This window comes from Phacochoerus africanus, chromosome 2 (assembly GCF_016906955.1).
Source record: "Phacochoerus africanus isolate WHEZ1 chromosome 2, ROS_Pafr_v1, whole genome shotgun sequence".
In the NCBI taxonomy this organism is placed as follows: Eukaryota; Metazoa; Chordata; class Mammalia; order Artiodactyla; family Suidae; genus Phacochoerus; species Phacochoerus africanus.
The window spans coordinates 157202492-157221234 of record NC_062545.1 but is presented as its reverse complement, the minus strand read 5'-3'; the positions used below and the strand labels follow the sequence as shown (position 1 = coordinate 157221234).

The 18743-nt window shown below is 39.5% G+C and overlaps 1 protein-coding gene and 1 long non-coding RNA gene across 3 annotated transcripts; one reads left to right on the top strand and one right to left on the bottom strand.

Annotated features, from left to right (window-relative positions):
- Positions 1-626: 626 nt before the first annotated feature.
- Positions 627-17128, bottom strand: DSEL (dermatan sulfate epimerase like). 2 transcript variants are annotated; one of them, XM_047766986.1, is made up of 3 exons: positions 16756-17128; positions 11429-15942; positions 627-957 (listed from the first exon to the last, which is right to left on the bottom strand). In XM_047766986.1, exon 2 carries the CDS (start codon positions 15074-15076, stop codon positions 11438-11440), a length of 3639 nt encoding a protein of 1212 aa, XP_047622942.1. In that variant the 5' UTR covers positions 15077-15942; positions 16756-17128; the 3' UTR covers positions 627-957; positions 11429-11437. The 2 variants fall into 2 exon arrangements, with proteins under 2 accessions (XP_047622942.1, XP_047622941.1); XM_047766985.1 differs by lacking the exon at positions 627-957 and adding an exon at positions 1075-4049.
- A 246-nt stretch (positions 17129-17374) lies between these two features.
- Positions 17375-18327, top strand: LOC125121212 (uncharacterized). The gene is made up of 2 exons (XR_007133406.1): positions 17375-17488; positions 17914-18327. It is a non-coding gene; the product is annotated as an uncharacterized LOC125121212 (long non-coding RNA).
- The last annotated feature ends 416 nt before the right edge of the window (positions 18328-18743 follow it).

Genomic DNA, 18743 nt, shown 5'->3' with positions numbered 1-18743 from the left:
AATTTTCTAATTGGTGCTCCTTTTTAATGCTGTTATTGTTATTTTGTTTTTTGATAGCAGAGCAAAGCTATACTATTTAAATCCTTCTTGCAGTAATAAACAAAAAATCCAGTTCATTCCTCATGGTTTTTGGCCAGTAGAAATTGACAAAAAAAAAAAGGAGGGCTGTCATATAATTAAATATAAAAAAGAAAAACAACAGAAGTTAGAGAAAATAAAATAAAATGAAGGAAATATGTAAGATCACGAGTCAGTTATGCAGTAGCAAATAAACATAAAATAGTAGGAAGGAGCAAAAAAAAGTCCCTTAAAATTAGTATTTGAAAAGGCAATTTAATTTATATAACCTATATAGACGGCAATTTAACTATATGACCTATTACTGTCAGTATCCACTGGCTGGAAACCACCAGGAACAAAGAAAATATGGCAGACATATTCAATATTAGGGATGGCAAAAAAAATGTGTGTGGGGGATCTGATAATTAGGCAGCAGAATGCATTTTTAGTGAATTTAGGTCAATAAAAAATTTAAAGAACAGGACAAAATCCTTAAAAACATAACTTGCCTAAATAGGCTTCAAAATAAACACATGATATAAATAAAATAAGCCTATAACCACCAAGTAAATTTTATATTTAGTTAAAATGTTTCCACAAAGAAAACAGAATGGCCAGATGATTTTACAAATGAGTTCTAACAAATATTTTCGCATTATATCCTTTCACTTCTATGCAGACTCTTCTAGGGAATATAAAAATAGAACATTCTCAACTTATTTTGTGTGACAAGTATGTTGACTTCAAAATTAGACATGTATATTATGAGAAAATCACAATTACAAGTGTTGCTATAAATATCTTAAATTATTAACAAAACTCAATCCAGCAACAAATATAAATATAATGAATCATTCCCAGGCTGGTTTTATCATAGCAAGCCAAGTTTGGTTTAATCTGTAAAGAAAAAAAAACAATTTCACCTAATATACTACATTAACAGATAAAAGCAAAAAAACATACATATGATTATCACAATAAATGCAGCAAAAGCATTGACTAAATCTCATCATGCACTGATGATAAAAAGTCATTTATTGACTGGGAGTGGAAGGGACTACCACATCCTGATCAGGTGAATCTCTGAAATACACACAGCATCCATCCATTTGCTCAGTGGTAAAATACAGAAGCACTCCATTCGCATTAGGAACAGTACACAGACATTCACATTATCAAATCCATTCAGTATTTTACAGAGAGTCCTAACAAATCCAGTAAGAACATTACAAAGTTGTAAGATTAAAAGTTGTAAGATTACAAAACTACCTATATAAGTATTTCGGGAAAGAATTTATAGGTAAATTATTAAATTAGAGGGTAAGTTCCCTGATACAATATAAATACACAAAAGTTAATTGTATTTTCTATATACTAGCATCAGTTAGAACATGTAATTAAAAATAAATATCATCCACTGTAATAATAATATATAAAGTGCTCATACTTGTCTATCAAAGGATTAACACATGTAAAAGGTGAGACATATCATGCTTAGTAATAGGCATTAATTAATGTAAAGAGGTCGATTCTCTCAAAAATTGATGTAGTGCATTTACAGTTAACATGTATTTTTCTGGAGTTCTCTTGTGGTGCATTGGGTTAAAGATCTTGTATTGTCATTGCAACAGCTTGGGTCACTGCCATGGCACAGGTTCTCCCCCTAGCTGGGGAACATCCCTGGCCTGGGAACTTCCATATGCCGTGGGTGCAGTAAAAAACAAACAAACAAAAAAACAAGTATTGTTCTTTGTTTACTCCGAGGAACTGTGCAAACTAATTCTGAAATGCATATGGAAGAAGAAAAGCTTAAGAAATGAGGAAAAAGAAAATCAAAACACTTGCCTTGCCAGATTTCAAGGCTAATGAAAGGACTACAGTAATTAAGATAGTGCAGTATTGTCATTGGGTAACCAAATTTGCCAGTGGAATACAGTAGAGCTCAGAAATCAACTCATACAAAATATAAGGACTTCCTATATGGTAGAGATGGCATTAAAGGGTAGTGGAAAAGAAAAGGTTACTGAGTCTTTTTAGTCTAGAATAGCAGGTTATTCATACAGGAAAAAAAAAAGATTTCAGAATAGACAGCAATTCATGTAAAGCAGATTAAGTATTTAAATATAAAAGAATCTGTGGCAGGTAGACTCTAAAAGAACTGAGACTTTTAGTCCAACAACCCTCAAGGAACTAAGTCTTGCCAACAACCCCATGAGCTTGGAAGGGATGCTTCTCTAGCTGAGTATCAAGACAGATCCCAGTCCTTGCCAGCAACTTCACTACAGCCACATATTAGACTCTGAGCAAAGGACCCAGTTCAGCCATGCCTGGATTCCTGACCAACAGAAATTGTGAGATAATAAATGTGTGCTGTTCTAGACCATTACACTTGAGATAATATTGTTTTGCAGCAATAGATAATGAGAAGAAAATTAAAATGCTTAGAAGGAAATAGAGAACATTTTCAGTGCCAAAACCTTAAGAAAGATTCTTTAATAATATGCAAAAAAGTATAAATAATAAAGCAAAACACTAACGTATTTGTTTACATTCAAATTAAGAACACCTGTGTATCAAAGTATATCACAAAGGTCATAATACAAAGATCATGAAAATATAAGCCAAGAAGTTATTCACAACAAATATAACCAAAAAAAGATTAGTATTAATATACTGTAAACTTCAACAAATCAATGAGAAAAAAAGAACACAATGGAAAAATGGATAAAAGACATGAACGTGGATTTTGTTTCACCAAAGAAGAAACATAAATGGAAAAAATAAGGACTACATACTGTGTGTGCTCTATGTCATTAATAATCAGAGGAATGCAGGAAAAAAAAAAAAAGGAAAAAGGTAACATCCTTTTACCCCCACCAGACAAGAAAATATTTAAAAGTATGAAGAAGGTCAAATTCAGGAGAAATTCTGGAGCAACAAAAAATTTTGATAATGGCTGGAAAGTCAATTTGTACAGACAATCTGTAAAAATAATTTGGTAGCATCTAGAACAGTTGAGGATGTGCTTTGAGCCCAAATATATATTCTAGGCTAGAGTGGGGCTGGGTGGAAACACTCTGGGACAAACAAAACACAATGACAAAATTCATGTATATGTGCATTATATGACATATACTAGAAGCTTTATATATAATGGTTGAATTTGTAAAAATTAAAAATGTACCCCAAATCTACCAAGATACGAGATAAAGTATGGTATTTCAGATAATAGCATACTCATATAAGGGAACACTGTCATGTTGAAAATAAATGATCTCCACCTACAGACATCAACATGCATTAGATAAAATTCTGAGCAAAGAAAAGCAAATTGCACAAGAATATATCCAGAATGTTACTGTTTACATAAAGCATAAAAACATGCAAAAATATACAGTATGTTGGTAAGATAGAGACATATGTGGTGGAACTATAAAGAAAAGCAAGGAGATGGTAAACATAAAATCCAGGGTAGACATTACCTCTGGGAGAGCTGGTCGGAGCAAGAGGACATGGTCATGAAAGGTCAGATATGTATGCTTTGTACCATATTGTAGTGTGTGAGCATAGGAATTCTGACTCTAGGTCCCAGCTTTGGCCACAGAAATTTATCATAGGGGAGGGCTTCCGATGGGGTCAGCACATCTTTTCAGTGTCAACATATTAGCATAATCTGTCTTGCATATCTATAATACCTACAGCTTGATAAATGGGGGGGGTAGGGGTGGGGGCAGCAGAGCTGGCATAGGCAAGGATCAACAAAAGAGTGTTTTGTAATCTGCATACAGTAAACCTTAGCAAGAGTGTTGACAGCAATATCCAAGGAAAATCAATCACAGGAAAGGAATCCCTCTCTTCAATGTTATGAACGCTATTATCAAAGGTCTGTGGCACTTGGTCCCAATGCAGAGGTGCATTCTCTCTTGCACTCCTTGCTGGAAAGCTGAGTTTCTGGCTGGAGGCTCTGGAATTTACTCCTGGGTTGTAATCTACAGCCATGGAAGAGAAAAAGTATCCAAACTTACAAAGACCAAGCAGAGGATAAAGTACTGTAAGATTTTACCCTTACACAAAGAATATATATGAATGACAAGAATTAACAGAAACAATTATTCTATAGAGATGAGATCATTCTCTATTGATATAATAATTTGTTATAAACGGTGTGAAGGTACATAAATATTAAATGTGTAATGTGGCTATGCTACTTCAGATTGGTTATTTTTTTCCAACATAGCCAGCAGAGTAAATGATAATGTCCACACATAGTCTTAGACACCCCCAGCTTTTATGAATATTTCATAATAAATGGAAAATTTTAATGGGAAAAATAGTGATTATAATTACAATGTAGATTGCAATTATGTATTTACTGAAAGAAGGTATGAGCATGAAGTTATGATTAATACTATATGAACAGCACTTGTAAAATGAAATAAAATTTCAGAAATAGCATCATAGTTAAATTCAAAATTCTCTATTTCAGTAAAACTCAGAAGGAAATAAATTCTTTGGAAAAACTCAAAACTTGACTCTAGAAATGATGAAGACATTGAAGCTGAAGTGAAAATTTGAATAAATTCTTTCTTAAAATGTGAATATGAAAAAAGTATTTTCAAATCAATATATTATTTGCATAATTGTGATTTTACATGCTTGTGCAATTCGCTTGATATAGGAAAGAATAAAATAGGTGTATATTTGGCCAATGTACCAATTATGTATGCTCGAAATCTCTGAAAACATTTTAATATTTCCTTATTAGGAAAATGGCGCATCACATTATATATGGGTTTGATATATAATGAATTGGAAGTAATCAGAAAGAGGAAAGAAATAGTGTTCTATTAATTCCCACATGTGGTTTTATTTAATTCTTACATCAACTCTGGAGGAGTTTTACAGATGAAATGGAGATTTAAAATTAAGGAAGTTGCCCAAGACCTCACAGCTCTTCATTGTTTACTGACCTAGGGATCTGTATTGGCTTTTATCTAATTTGAAAATTCATATAGTATATAAAATGTGAATATAATATTCTTAATAGAAGTATCCCTCTTCAAGTTAAGCAAGGAAATGGGAGAAAGGTACGAACAAAGTTTATGAAAAACCTACCAGTGCAATCTGTTGGCTACACACAGGAAAGCTTATAGCCTCTTCTAGTAATGGAATCCTGCCAAGTTTTCATGTGTGTATTCAAGCAAGTACCTTTCTACTTAGGTTTTCAATAATGGGACTTTTTGAGACTTTTATCATTTATGTTGAGTAAGATGCAAAGTATAACTGAATGTATGCACATTTCAGTTTATTTTGGTAAATCTAGAGAAATAACAGTTCCAGCAAGTTAGCATCGAATTAACCAAAGCACCCAGGTTAATGTCTGAAAATGGAGAGTAAAACCCACCTATTTTGTATATGGTTATCTTTTTATTAACCACATTTTTATAGGCATTTGTCTCTTCATGGGTATTTTATGGAAGCAGTTCCATCACTTCTTGGTTGTATTGTGTTCTTATAAATCCCATGTTAAACTTTTGTGAAATATTGCATTAAGGCATCAAATTAAAATGGCTCAATATATTTTAAAAAGTCTTATTTTAAAATTCCAAGAACTTTAAGCAAATCTACCACAAAATTAATCTTTTGGAACAAGGCAAAGGAATAAATGAACACAATTAAAACAATAAATAAGTACCAATAAAATTGGGCAGTAATCTTTCACTGCAAGATGACAAAGGTAGACAGCATTATTTACATTATGCAATGAATAAGGTAAGACGTGCACAATACATTGTTCATAGAAGGGTGTCGGATTTTAATTCAGGGATTAGAGATTTCATATTGTTCATTTATTAGTTGAGAAGTGCCAGTGATGGGAGCTGAATTGATTTCCAAAGGGAGGAATGGACAGTATCATGGATGTCATGTGTGCATGAACTTCTGCTTCCTTATATCAAGACCAACATGTATACCGTACACATAGAAATAGAGGAAGAGAGTATATGAGAGAAGCACATATCCAGGACATTTGGAAACCTCAGTTACTTAATTGATATTCAACATCAGTGTTAATACACTAGAAAGAAAATTTTCATCTCAAGAGAGTCAGAGCAATACAGAAATATTTTAAAGAAATAAAACAGAGCAACTGCAATGTACTACAGAAAAGATTTGCTCAGATTACAATTTATCTTCCTCTTTTTTGAAGTTTTAGCTACAACAAGATTTCAAAGAGATTCTTAAATAGTTCACACAATATTGAACACAGCTGTTACAGGATGATTCTCCTTGTGCATGTTACTTTCTCTGGTGATTTAGGTTTAGCCTTCCTTCCTTCAATCCCTCCTTCCTTCTGCTATTATTTACATGATAGGGAAAAGAATAGCTTGTTTTTATCTTCCTAAAGTGAGTTCTTTTAAAATGTATTTGACTGTCAGCTCCATAGGTTTTGTTCACTACTGCATTCCCAGAATTGGTAGCTGTGTCTGATAATGTGGATCTGAAGGTATTTAGATGGGAGGGAGAAGAAAAGAAGATGCCACTGGCCAGCTGGAGCCTAAATGAAACAGAATTATTCATCTTAATATTATTAGTAGCACCTCAGTCAGATTGCATTCACACATCCTTTTCAGGGTATCCCTCAATATACAATAATAGACCACATTTCTCTGTGACAAACATATTGGGGTAGTTAAGTGAGCCCCCTCCCCAAGGGGAGAGGGTAAGGGTCAGCACTTTTATTGTTTGTGCTTCTCTTTGGAAAGGCTACTCAGTGATGGGACATCCTGTGATAACTATAGTCAAACCTAAGACCATCTCTGTCCAAATTTACCAATAACTTGGTAACCACTCCCTTTCCTCATAACCACCACTTCAGAAATACGTCTACTACAGAACAGGCAACACTTTCTGTGCCTTTCCTTGGGTGGTAATCACTACCTGGCATGCTCCTGCTCTCCTCTTCTTGATGAATACCTACTAGTTCTGAAGTCTCTGGAGAGACCACCAATTATTCACAGGGCAGAGTCAATATCAAGCAATTTTTGTTCTTCCCTCATGCTAATCAATACCTTGACAGTAAACAGGCAAAAAATACAATGAATACTTGAGTTGATAAACAAATTGTAAACCTGCTCCAAATTCCTTAACAAAAATAGATTCCCTATAGACACCACAGGGGCTTCAGATTTATCTGTAACAAAAGTAGCAGCAAGTAGTTGTGAGGATTGTAATGCATGCATGAAAACCTTATGGTTCTGTGGATCCTTATCTTTAAAAAAAAAAAAAAAAGCCATCACCGTGCCAACCCAGTGTACCACCTACTTAGAATCTCAAGGGATCTGCTAGAAACTTCCTTTTGGAGGTCTCATGCCTGAATGAAGATCCTCCCAGTGGCAGGCGGGGCAGATGTAGAGCACAGGTACATAGTACTAGGATGTTCTCACTGCTTAGTAAGTTAGGATAATGTATGGAGAAGCAAGAAATGGATTGAGAGCAAGTCAAAGGCAGGACTTGGAATTAAGTTAAGGGAGTAGAGGCAAGACCTGCCCATCACTGAAGGGTGAAAGTTTTAGTGGCTGAAAATCTGGGTCTGCATTTCCCAGCTTCTACCTTCTTAGCTCCACACAAAGTCCTAAGTTAGCCAAAAACCTAAAAAAGAGGGCTATTACAAATTATCCCAATCATAGCCAATATGCTTTTAGCTTTTATTTGTTTATTAATAGGAGTGTTTTATATATACACAGTTCAAACCAACTTGTCTGCGATCTTCAGCATAGGTTTTTGTTTGTTTTTTGCTGCATGACTGGATAGGTGTGAAAAAAAATGAAAATCAAAACCAAAAAATCCCATGGTTTGGAAGACCTAGCTGAACCTATCTTTAAAAATAGAATTAATTCAACATATTACTTGGGCTTAATACAACATAAACTCATATAAATTACAGCTCAAGCTTCTACAAGTTAACTACAGAGAATGTGAGAATCTATTGTTTGAAGTTCCTACCATCCTTTGTACCAAAAAAAAATCTGTCTAGTTCTTAAAATACTATATGGATTTTTTCTGCCAACATGAAGGGAAATGATACTAGCCAAGTGCTGAAAAAAACTGCCTTAACAGCTGGTTTTAGACACACTTTAGTCTACATTTAAATAAGCAGTAGGTAGGCCACATGTTAAATTCCTGGCTCTAAGAATATTAGATCCCTTACCTCTATAAGTGCTGTTACACTTACATTGCCTTTTATTCACATTTTCTTCTATATCAGTGATCTTTTTCTAATTATGACCAAAGTTAAGTCAAACATAGCAACTTTAAAACCAGTTACTATTTATAGATAACTAAATGTGATAGACTTTTTATCAAGAACATCTAGGATCTATGATGATGCACCAAAAGCTCTGCTGATAAATGATGCCAATCAAACATCAGTGGCAGACATGAGATGGTGTTTCCATAAAAGGAAAAAAAAAATTAAACATAACTAGTTTATGTTTGAAGAAGAGAGGTTCTTCTTCAAATATATTTGTGGCAGATTCCCTGCCATGTCTGAGAATTGGACATAAATAATTATCTCGTTCTTACTAGGCATTTACTGATTCTTCCGTTTGTCTAAAAAGCCAGCCAATTGAATGTCTAATAAGCTGAGTATGTATGTGTTGTTGTGTCATCTGCCTAAAACTTGTGCCTCTTTAGGTTTCTGTAGAATACATTTAAGCATAATCATAGATTTATCTTCTTTCTCCTGAACAGATTCTCCCATTTCCTTCCTTTCTGGAATTTCCATTACAGTAAATTCAACTGTGGATACAGCCTGTGTCATCCAAAGTGAGTAATTTGCAATATTTCAGAACGTCTGAAAACCAGATCAACATTACCACCAGATGCATGTTACTTTTGTCAGAAAAATTAACACATTTTTTTCAGAATTTCAATATTTAAATTGCATTATTTTAATGAATGCTTTTATCCCAACTAGGCCTAAGTTTGGGGAAGTTAAGGAAGAAAGGAATTGATTTTATGGAAAGGATATCTTTTTAATCATTTCCTTTGGAAGTGTCACATGATAATCACTGCATTATTTTCATGATAAGAATAAAAATGAGTGGTGAATCTATTCATGCTTTTCCTAGGAAAACTCCCTAGAAGTACAGGACCTAGACGTCTGAGATTATAAAGCAGGGAGTCCCAAGCATGAACAAATACACATGTATCCAATGGCTGGGCCATCCCTCACCTGTGTAAATCATTTTGTTAAGCATGTTCCTTTTTGAAGCTATAAATAACATATTCCCATGATGTTCCCATATCCATTCACAGAACTGCTCTTTCTGTTTCATTTTTTCCATCTCTCTCCCTTCCCCTTCACATACTCAACCTGGCTCTCTTTTGCCTGTCAGCCTGTTTCTGTGCAATGCAAAGGAAAAGGCATGGTAAAGCTTCTGCTTTCCCTGCTGTTACCTGCACATGTTTGTAATTCTTACCTTGATGGGACCTAACATTACCGCCAATCCCAAAGCCTTTTTATTTGATCTAAGATCACACATCCTGAGAGTTGAAATCAAGCAAACACTGAGACTCTGACCAATAACAGAACTAGTGTTGCCACGCATGTAGCCATGTTGCATGCTTGGTGATAACCTTGAGGTAGGAAGAATAACCTTTCTTGAGAATAACAGTGTGGACTCAGGTCCTCAGTCGCCCTCTCAACCCTGTATTAATACAATATGATTTTCATTCATTTTGACACTGTAGAGAGAAGGCAGAGAGGGCTTTCCAAGGAAGTAGATGGGGTGGGGGGGGAGTGGTCTGCTTTCACACTGTAGTGTAAGAAAAATGACGGTCCAGTTAACTTTAGCTGGAATGTAACATATCCACAGCTTTATCACCTTGGAGGCACATTTTGACATAATAACAAGCTACTGAGAAAGAACCACTTTTATCTAGGTCAGAATGACAGACTCCCAAGTGTTAAAGCCTAGAGGAGGGGGGATGGGGACTACAGTTTGAAACATCAGGAAGAAGACTGCAATCTGTACAGAGATTTTCACCAAGTCTCCACACCGCCTAATGGTTTTTATCCAACCCATTATAATTACTCCACTGGCTTCTAATGGCATAGCACTCTGATTTCAGAGCCTACTGAAATAAAACGAACCACATTTTATGACGACTACATTTATAATAAGATGCAGATGGTAAAGGAAACAGATGCCTCTGACATCATCTCCCATTCGCCTTTAACTTATGCAGACACTGGCAGTCTGTAGACTCATTCAAAGGGATGCAAGCTAAGTCAGGCAGTTTTCCAATTCTGTTTCCAGTCTGAAAAAACACTGGCAGCAGTGGCACTGTTTTCTTTGAGTCATACAGTGATAAATCCACAAGGAGAAATCTGATTCTAAGGCTGTGTCAGGCTTTGATGCAAAATTAATCATCAGGACAGAGGAAAAAAAAAAAATCCCCACAAATATCAGGAGTTTAGCCATTAGTAACTACTGATTGTTTTGCATGACAATGACAGAAAGGATAGAGTGGGAGTGGTGATGGTGAACAGCTGTAGCTTCAAGGAGGCAAAAAGAGCATTTTAAACAGGTAAACAGGTCTAAAGATACTCTACCAGTCCTGGGCGCCCACTGTTCGAAGGCTGACTCCTTATTACTTCCAAGTAAAAAATGTTAAGGAGGATTTTCAGGTCACTTTCTGACCACCAAAAAATAAAAAGGTAAAAGAAAAAGAAATCTATTCTGTATTCCCATCTGTATTTTCCAGAAAGGAGCCTACAATTCTCACAGGAACTTCCACTATACCCAGTGATATCACTTAACATTATACACAGTAAAAGGATTGTGTGTGTGTGTGTGTGTGTGTGTGTGTGTGTGTGTGTGTGTATGCGAGCAAGATAAGTGTGTTAGGACACACCTTTTAAAAAAGATAAGGAACTTTTGTGGTCCATCTTGAAAGCCAGAGACGCTTGGGTAAAGCAGCAACTGCAAGGCCTTTTGCAGTATGTGAGGTTCCCAGACAGATTGGCCAGTTACAGATAAAGGAAAGAGTTAGAAAAAATCCTTTAAAATCTTTCTGTCTCCCCTGGCCACTGTAATATAACTTCATCTACACCTCTGCAGCAGAAACATTTTAGAAGAAAACATTCAAAAACAAAGGCAAGGAAAGTGGTGACATAAAAAATAAATCCTGCTAGGCCAAACACAGTGCCTATTTTTAAAATAATCTCTCTGTGTGTAGTAACAAACTGATCACACACACACACACACACACACACATACACACACACTACAAGAATAAACAAACTCTTCTAATTCATATCCACAAATTGGGTTGGAAAGTATTAGTGCAAATTTCTGCTGACCTGCAGCATTTAGTCCATAAACTTTGGATATCCTAGACGCTCCATCAGTGTCCAGCAGATGTTTTCTATCAGTTTAATTTCCTCTCTAGGCAAGTTCTGTTTCCAAACATTAGTATTAGTTGGTGATATTTCCCCTTCGTAGGGAAGATAGAAAAGGTTTGTGGAGGTGGCAAACAATATTTGGTTTAAACTAGCAGGAGACAAAGGAATTCCAAGAAAGGCAAAAATCCTTTCTGTGATTTTCTGAGGAAAATGCACGATATCTTCAAACTTGACCAGCTGGTAGCTGGTAGGCAGCAGGTCGGCATTTATCCTCAGGGCTGCAGCGGTGTTTGCCAGCCACACGTGAGCCAGCAGGGAGACTGCGTGTGGCTTGGGTTTTGATAATTCTTTCCTCAAGGCTTCATACTCGGAAGCGTAGCCTGAGTTTAAGTTACATTGGCCTTTGCCTCCCTCTATTTTCAACAGTTTAGCTAAGTGCTCTGGTACATTCTTCAAAGAGTAAAGGCTCGGTTTACTACCATACAGCATGGAATAAATCCAAGCCCGAGGGTCCCTCACTATGTACAAGGCCCTCATCGAAGCTCCTAACACTTCTTGAAAGAAATGCAGCTTTAAGGTCCAGCTCCCACTGCTTAAGCTGAGCACAGGCCGAGCGCTGGGGTAATGGACCAGGTGTCTCCTCAGGGCCCTGATGTATTCAGCGTCTCTATCAAAGGCGCCTTTCATCCTACTTCTTTGTTCCAGCAAAGACTCTCTCCTTTTCAATTTTCTTTTTTTGTCCTTATTCGTGGTAAAATATTGGGCCAGTTTACCCCTACTGGATTCATGCAGATGGATGTTTTGCAAATGGAGTTTGGTGTCTTGAACCAAGGACTGCAGCCAGCCTCGGAGTAAGCGGAAATGCACGCTGTGGACATCTGGCGCTTTCCATTCACAGGCGTCTACAAAGGAATCAATTTCAAATTCAGTTTCAGGGATGTCAATGTAGGCTGTGGGAACCCTGATGTAGAGAAAGTCACTGCTGTTAAAGAAAAGTTGTTTGAGAATTTCGGCTCCGGAACCCGGAAGTGAGGTAATGACGACATCAGGAAGATGGACGTGGTGCCCATTGGGAGACAAAGCCTTAGCGCTCGCCTCGGCCCCCATCCTTGCCCACTTTGCACAGATGGGCTGCGTGCAAGTGCTCCACACGTCCAGCAACTCGATGAACCACAAGGCAATCACAAGTATGAGGATCCAGCGCATCAGCTTTCGAAAGGAAAGGTAAAACCGCCACTGAAAAGTTAAGACCACCAAGCTGATGCACAAAACCAATCCGACTGCTACATTGAATTTAAATCCAAAGGGGAAAATCACTCTATCACGTCTTATGGGCTTTGCTATTGCCTGAGTGCCCAAGCCAAATCTGGTTATTTGGACCTGATCAGCCACACTGGCAAAGCCACCAAATCCCAGGTAATCGAACCTTGTCTTCAAGTTGTTGTAGTCAGTTACAATGGAAACAGTATGTTCAGTATTATTGACATTGAGAGAAATCTGAAGTCCAGAATTGGAATTATCAATAAATCTGCAGCTGGATACATTGACATATGGCCCATAAAAGATATAGGCAATTCTTGTGATTGTGGAGTCCATCTGAAATGTAACATTAACAAATTGAGTCCACCGTTTCTTAAATTCAGCGGCTTGCTCTGCTTCCTGTATACTAGCAATGGGGCTGCTGCCACCATGATCAAACCAAAACATTTTGTAATGTGCATCCCACACGTCCATCATGGCGCCATTGTACCTGTTCATAAACCTATATGGGATGTACTTAAAATCAATGTCCAGATTATGAAAGAAGGCACTGACAGATTTTATTGGGGAACCGTTTTGCCTCTCGACATGGTCAACAACTAGCAGAGTTTGAGAATTTAAGAGAAGTAGAGCACGATAAACACTTTTCAGCTTCATTGCTGAAGAGTACGCAGACACTGCCTCCCCACTGACAAATATCATTTCCCCATGTTGAGAGGCAGTAATGATCTCCCCTGCTGCATCACCCACTTCCTCACCTGTCCATTTGAGCCACTGGGCACATTCTCCCAACTGACCCTCCCAGGGCTTATTACACTGGCTTGTGGGTGATGGGGCAAACACCAATACGTTGTTAAGGTGGCTCAACTTGGGCCCATAGAGAGCTTCAGAAACAAACACCTGCCCGTTGGGGGCAAAAGTAAATGAGTTCTGATCTGGATGTTCATGTCCTGGGTTAAAGCTTCTCCACCCATCAATCCATGAGTATGGCTGGAAGTGAACTATGTCATACACAGCTCGCCCTCCCAACTTCCCAGATTTAAAAGACACAAAGGTATTGGTCTGTGTATTTGGCAACCCAGCCCCATAGGTGACAACACCCCAGTTAGGAAACGTGTGCAATTTTGCAGTACCATATTCCGCAGGAGGCTGTGGGGTGAGCTGGGGATCGTACCAGATGTATTCAGTGTGAAGAGTACTCCACCTCTGGGCAGTAGAGGGTACCATGGGTCCATCTTTAGGTCGGTGCTTTCTGATCTGCTGAGCTAACCAATTTCCAGCTCCATTCTTTAAGATGAACTTATCCAGAAAAACTAATTGGCTCTCTGGACCATAAAACCAATTATAATTGGAATCTGCTATACCCACAGTTCTTTGGAAGCCTGGCAAAAGGGTAGCATAATAGAACCAAAAGTGCATTTTTAACCAATTATTATCTAAGTTGTTGATATTAAAATGGCGCTGGGCCAGAAAGACATACTGTGTGACTGATTTAGCTGTGTAGCTTCCATAGGCCACACCTTCATCCAGAGAACCATCAACAATATGATTCAACAGAAACATTGTCTTTTCCATCACATCTACTACCACCTGTTTCCAGAGATTTACTTGAGAGCCTTTATCAACCCCAGTCACCAAGGCCCCGGTGAGTAATGCTATCATATTAGTAGCTTGGTGGTTATGAAGAAGTTGTTTGCCCCATGAGCGGACCTTGGAATACTCATACATTTCTTCAGTAATAGCCCATATTTTTCCTAGGTATTTTTGTCTTCGATGATCATCTAATAAGTTATATAAAAAGTCAAAGGCAGTGGCAAAACCTGTTAAGGAATGGCCAACTGGAACCTCATCTCCTGGTGCATTCTCCACCAGCCAGTCCTTATAGCCAACCATCCTGTCCATATATTCCAAGACAAATTCAAAGGCAACTTTGTCTTCTGGGCACAACAAACAGTACAAAGCTAAAGGAGGCAGATTGTTACCATAAATTTCATTCCACTTGGCAGCAAAATCAGCATGCTTGGGTGGAGGTAGGTAGTATGTTGGGTTGGACAGCATAACTGTCACTGCACTTCTAATAGCTCTAAAAAGATGCACATGGCTTGTGCGAGACTTCTGTCTCATTGCTTGGATCTCTCCGGCATCAAAATATAAATGTGGATGAAGCATACTTTTCTTCAGCTTTTGGTTGGGTCTGATATCTTGCACTTTCTGTGTCTTAAACTGATCTATGTCATCTGTGAAAACTGCCCAGTCAGAGTAATTGCTCACAGATTCCTCAAAAGTAGAGAAAGCAAACATCACTAACACTAAAAATAAGAAATGTCCTGTAAACATTAACGCCATGATCCATCGGGGAGTTCCTCTCTTTAGGCGTACGTGTCACACACAGCACTCAATGTGTTTCCCATCTGGTGAGTTTAAAACATACATTTAAGGCCTTGATAAAACAAAGACTGTAAATCACATACGCTGTGAAATCCAGCTAACATTCGGCTCATTCAAAGTAAGCACAGTCACCAAAAAGAAAACTTATACTGTGGGTTTGTGTCCCTGACGCAGTACTGCTTCCAATAAAGCTTCAAGGAAGGTTAAAACCTCTAATTTTCCCATATCACACAGCAGAGGTCAAACATACTATGAATTCACAATTTACTTCCTTGACATCAATCTACCTAACTTGACGAGTCAAGAAACACAGGTTGTGAAAAAGAAAAAGCACTCCCAAATCCAAATTAAGAAATCATTCCTGCCGTAGGATACCACCACCTGTGATAGGATGCCTGATGCCTTTGCTTGTGTGTGTCCAGAGAAGGTGATGAAGTACTGAAATTCTTGGAGAGGATTAGGTTGTTACTCCTCTCAGCTTTTTACACTTCCTGCTTTGAGAATTTTTTCTTCCTCCATTTTTGAGATAAAAATATCCTCAACAAGTGTTCAAAGTCCTACTTGGTTTTAAAACACTCAAAATTCTTGCCCTCATTTCAGATCTGTCTTTCCAAGCTTACTTATTCATCAGCCCATTATGACCCAGAGAAAGCATTTTCTGTCTTCGTTTATCAGCTTCATCAGTATGACTAGGAAAATCTCATCTCTTCAGCCACCTAGGTACTTCTCTTCCAATCATGAAGTAACCACCAACTGGGAAAGAAAACTCCCCTTTCACCAACAGTGAGGTCTCCTTTCTGCTCCTTTTTCATGACACTCTTTTTCTGGAGGAAAAACAAAACAAATTCTCTGAAGCTACTGGTAGGCTGGGAATGGACAAAAACGGAAGATTTAAATGCTCTACCATCCCTTCATAGAAATTTTAGAATCACAATAAAATCTGTTATTAAGTACAATCTAAGTTTGACCAAATGATTCTTTTTTCTTCTTATACTTTTCAATGCACACATTAGGATAACAATGAATAGTGGCAGAAGACAAGCGCTACAAGACAGAACTTACCCCGGAGTATTTAACTGTGGCTTGTTTTTAGTCTTGTAAAATGTTTTTAATTCAAGTGCAGTTAATACAAGGTGAGTCCTGCTGTCATTCTTGTTTGGATCATGAAGGACTCAGAGACAAAAAGCCAAAGTTGAAAGGACCATTTTGATTCAGTTCGAGGGTTTAGGTTTCAAGGGATCAGAAGGTGTCTTTGCAAGGGGAACTACCAAGAACAGGCACTTTTCTCCAAGGAGAAGTCATGACAACGTGTGGGAGCTCTGCTCCAATCTCTCTCGCCTGTGCCTCGTTTTACATCCTTACAAGAAGCCACCAGAGGGAGCTCAGACCCAGACTTAAGGAGCCGCTTCGCAGCTGCCCGTCTTGGCTTCTGAAGAACCTAAGCAAGTTTCAGTCTTGGACAAGTCTCCTCTCTGTGGGAAACATTAACGCTAGGAGTTTCCTGATCCGCCCTGCCTGCCTGTTGCATTTTTTTATTCGCTTCCTACGAACAGGCCAACTCTATCCCCCGCTCCCCATCCCCGACCTCCGGCTGTGGTTTGGGGACAAGAGACCCCTAAATGGCCGAGTCTGCTTACCTTGGTAGGTCTGGATGGGGTCTCCCGGCAGCGGTGGGCCCCAACGAGACGGAGGCGGAGAGTTCGAGAAAACTGCTCTGCACAAGGAAACGGGCCGCTTGGTCCCCGGCAGGGCTCCCCGCGCCCCCTGCCCGACACCCCCAGCGCTCCAACAGGCTGTGGCCCCGCGCTCGTCTCCCGCCCGGCACTGGACACGCCCGCTCTCGGGAAACGCAGGACGCCCCCGGGCAGCCCCGGACCGCGGAAGGCAGATGCGCGTGCCCCGGGCGCTCTCGGGGGACGCAGTGTCCAGCGGAGCGCTGGCGTCCCCAGGTCCCAATGCCGCCGCGGCCGCCGCTCCTCAGTGCCAGCTTCGGCGGCGCGGCCCGGAGAGGGCGAGAGACGGCGACGCGGGCAGGGGGCGGGGCGGGAACGAAACGAGGGCGGGGCAGGGGCGGGGCAGGGGCGGGGCCTCTGGGCCTGGGAGGGCGAGGGACCGCGAGGCGGGCTGTGGGCGGGGCGGGAACAGATGGGGCGTGGCCTCAGGGCCTCGGGCCTCCGGGAGAGCGAGAGCGGGAGATCTGGGGTGCAGGTCGGGGGGCGGGGCTGGAGAGAGGCGGGGCAGGGGGGTGGGGCCAGCGCCCCCCCTTGAGATCCGAACCGGAGGAGTCTCTTAAGCTTGCGTGTTCCTGGCTGCAGTGGCTGCTTTGCGGTATGGGACGAGCGGGGCCCGAGCGGGCGGAAATTTGAGAGTGTGAGTGTCTGAAGACTTCTCCCCTGGCGGGAGGTCTCTGCTGATATTTACCCTTTGGTTATAAGGAAAGGACGATCAAACAGGGCTCGGAGGGAGAGGGAGATGAGAGAATGTTCTGGGCAGCATTAGAACTGTTGGGAGAAGCGGGCCAGGCAGGATGACGCTGTGGGATATCGGGGAGCACCCTTTAGGAACGACTGAGCAGTGAATGAATGTGAGTCAGCCTGGCTGAGGTTGGTGTCATTTAGAAATGCAAAATCAATGTACCAGATTAATATGAGGCTGACCTCCGGAGCACAGATAACTAAAAATCAGAGGAAAACAAAAAAGACTAATCACCTTTATTGATTGAAATAAGTTCTCCAGCGGTATAAATATGGAAAATATGGGACAAACAGATGAAAGGAATCTCTTTCTTATTACAGAAATGGAACCTGGAATTAAGACCCACAGGCATCGAAGAAAGTGTGGCTCAATTACCATCATATGTGTGTGCAATTCCAGACTTTGGTACTTGTAGAGCAGCGGTGACTCCTATGTTACCGGACATATGGAACTTCTCAGACATCTGAGATTACATTTCAGCAGGAGTCAACCTAAGGTTTGCCCTCTACCATCACAGATAACTTAGTAATAATAGGAAAACTGTGAAATATCAATTGTTTCAAATGAACAACCCCTCCCCAGTTGGGGATTGATGACACCTTCAGTTTCCTCCTATTCCATCCCATTTTGGTTAAATGGACAGAAATGCCTATTAAAAAGTGAGTGCCTTAGATCACTTCCTGGTAAAACCAAGCAGTAGATGTTGCTGGCAGAATAAATTTCAAAATAATTCACCTGGGAGGTGAAATGTGGCCTCTATCTCCTCATCGGTCTTCTCTTTTATCTCCTTGGGGACCCTCCTCCAGTCCAAATAGCCAAACTGGCTTTTGTTTTGGTGCTTTCATAACTATGCTTATCCTGTTCCTTCCTGCATAGCATTCTCTGCCCAACATCTCCATTTACTAGTTGAATTTTTTCTGACTGTTGAACTTCTCTTATCATACTTGTCTCAGCACAGATGCTTAAGTTTGTCTGTAAATACACCCTAACCAGAATGAATTACTCTAGCTCTCTATGATTTGTATCTATATTCAGCCTTTAGATCATTTGTTTTATGCTTAGTATGTTCCCTGGCTGACTCCTGTGTTCTGTTTAAATCTGTTTCAGGTCATGAGCAGTCTCTTAGTCCCCTTCATAAGGGCAGTATCTG

What these genes read in the sequence shown, in the direction of transcription:
- DSEL (XM_047766986.1), bottom strand. Translation starts at nt 15,076, where the DNA reads ATGGCGTTAATGTTTACAGGACATTTCTTATTTTTAGTGTTAGTGATG.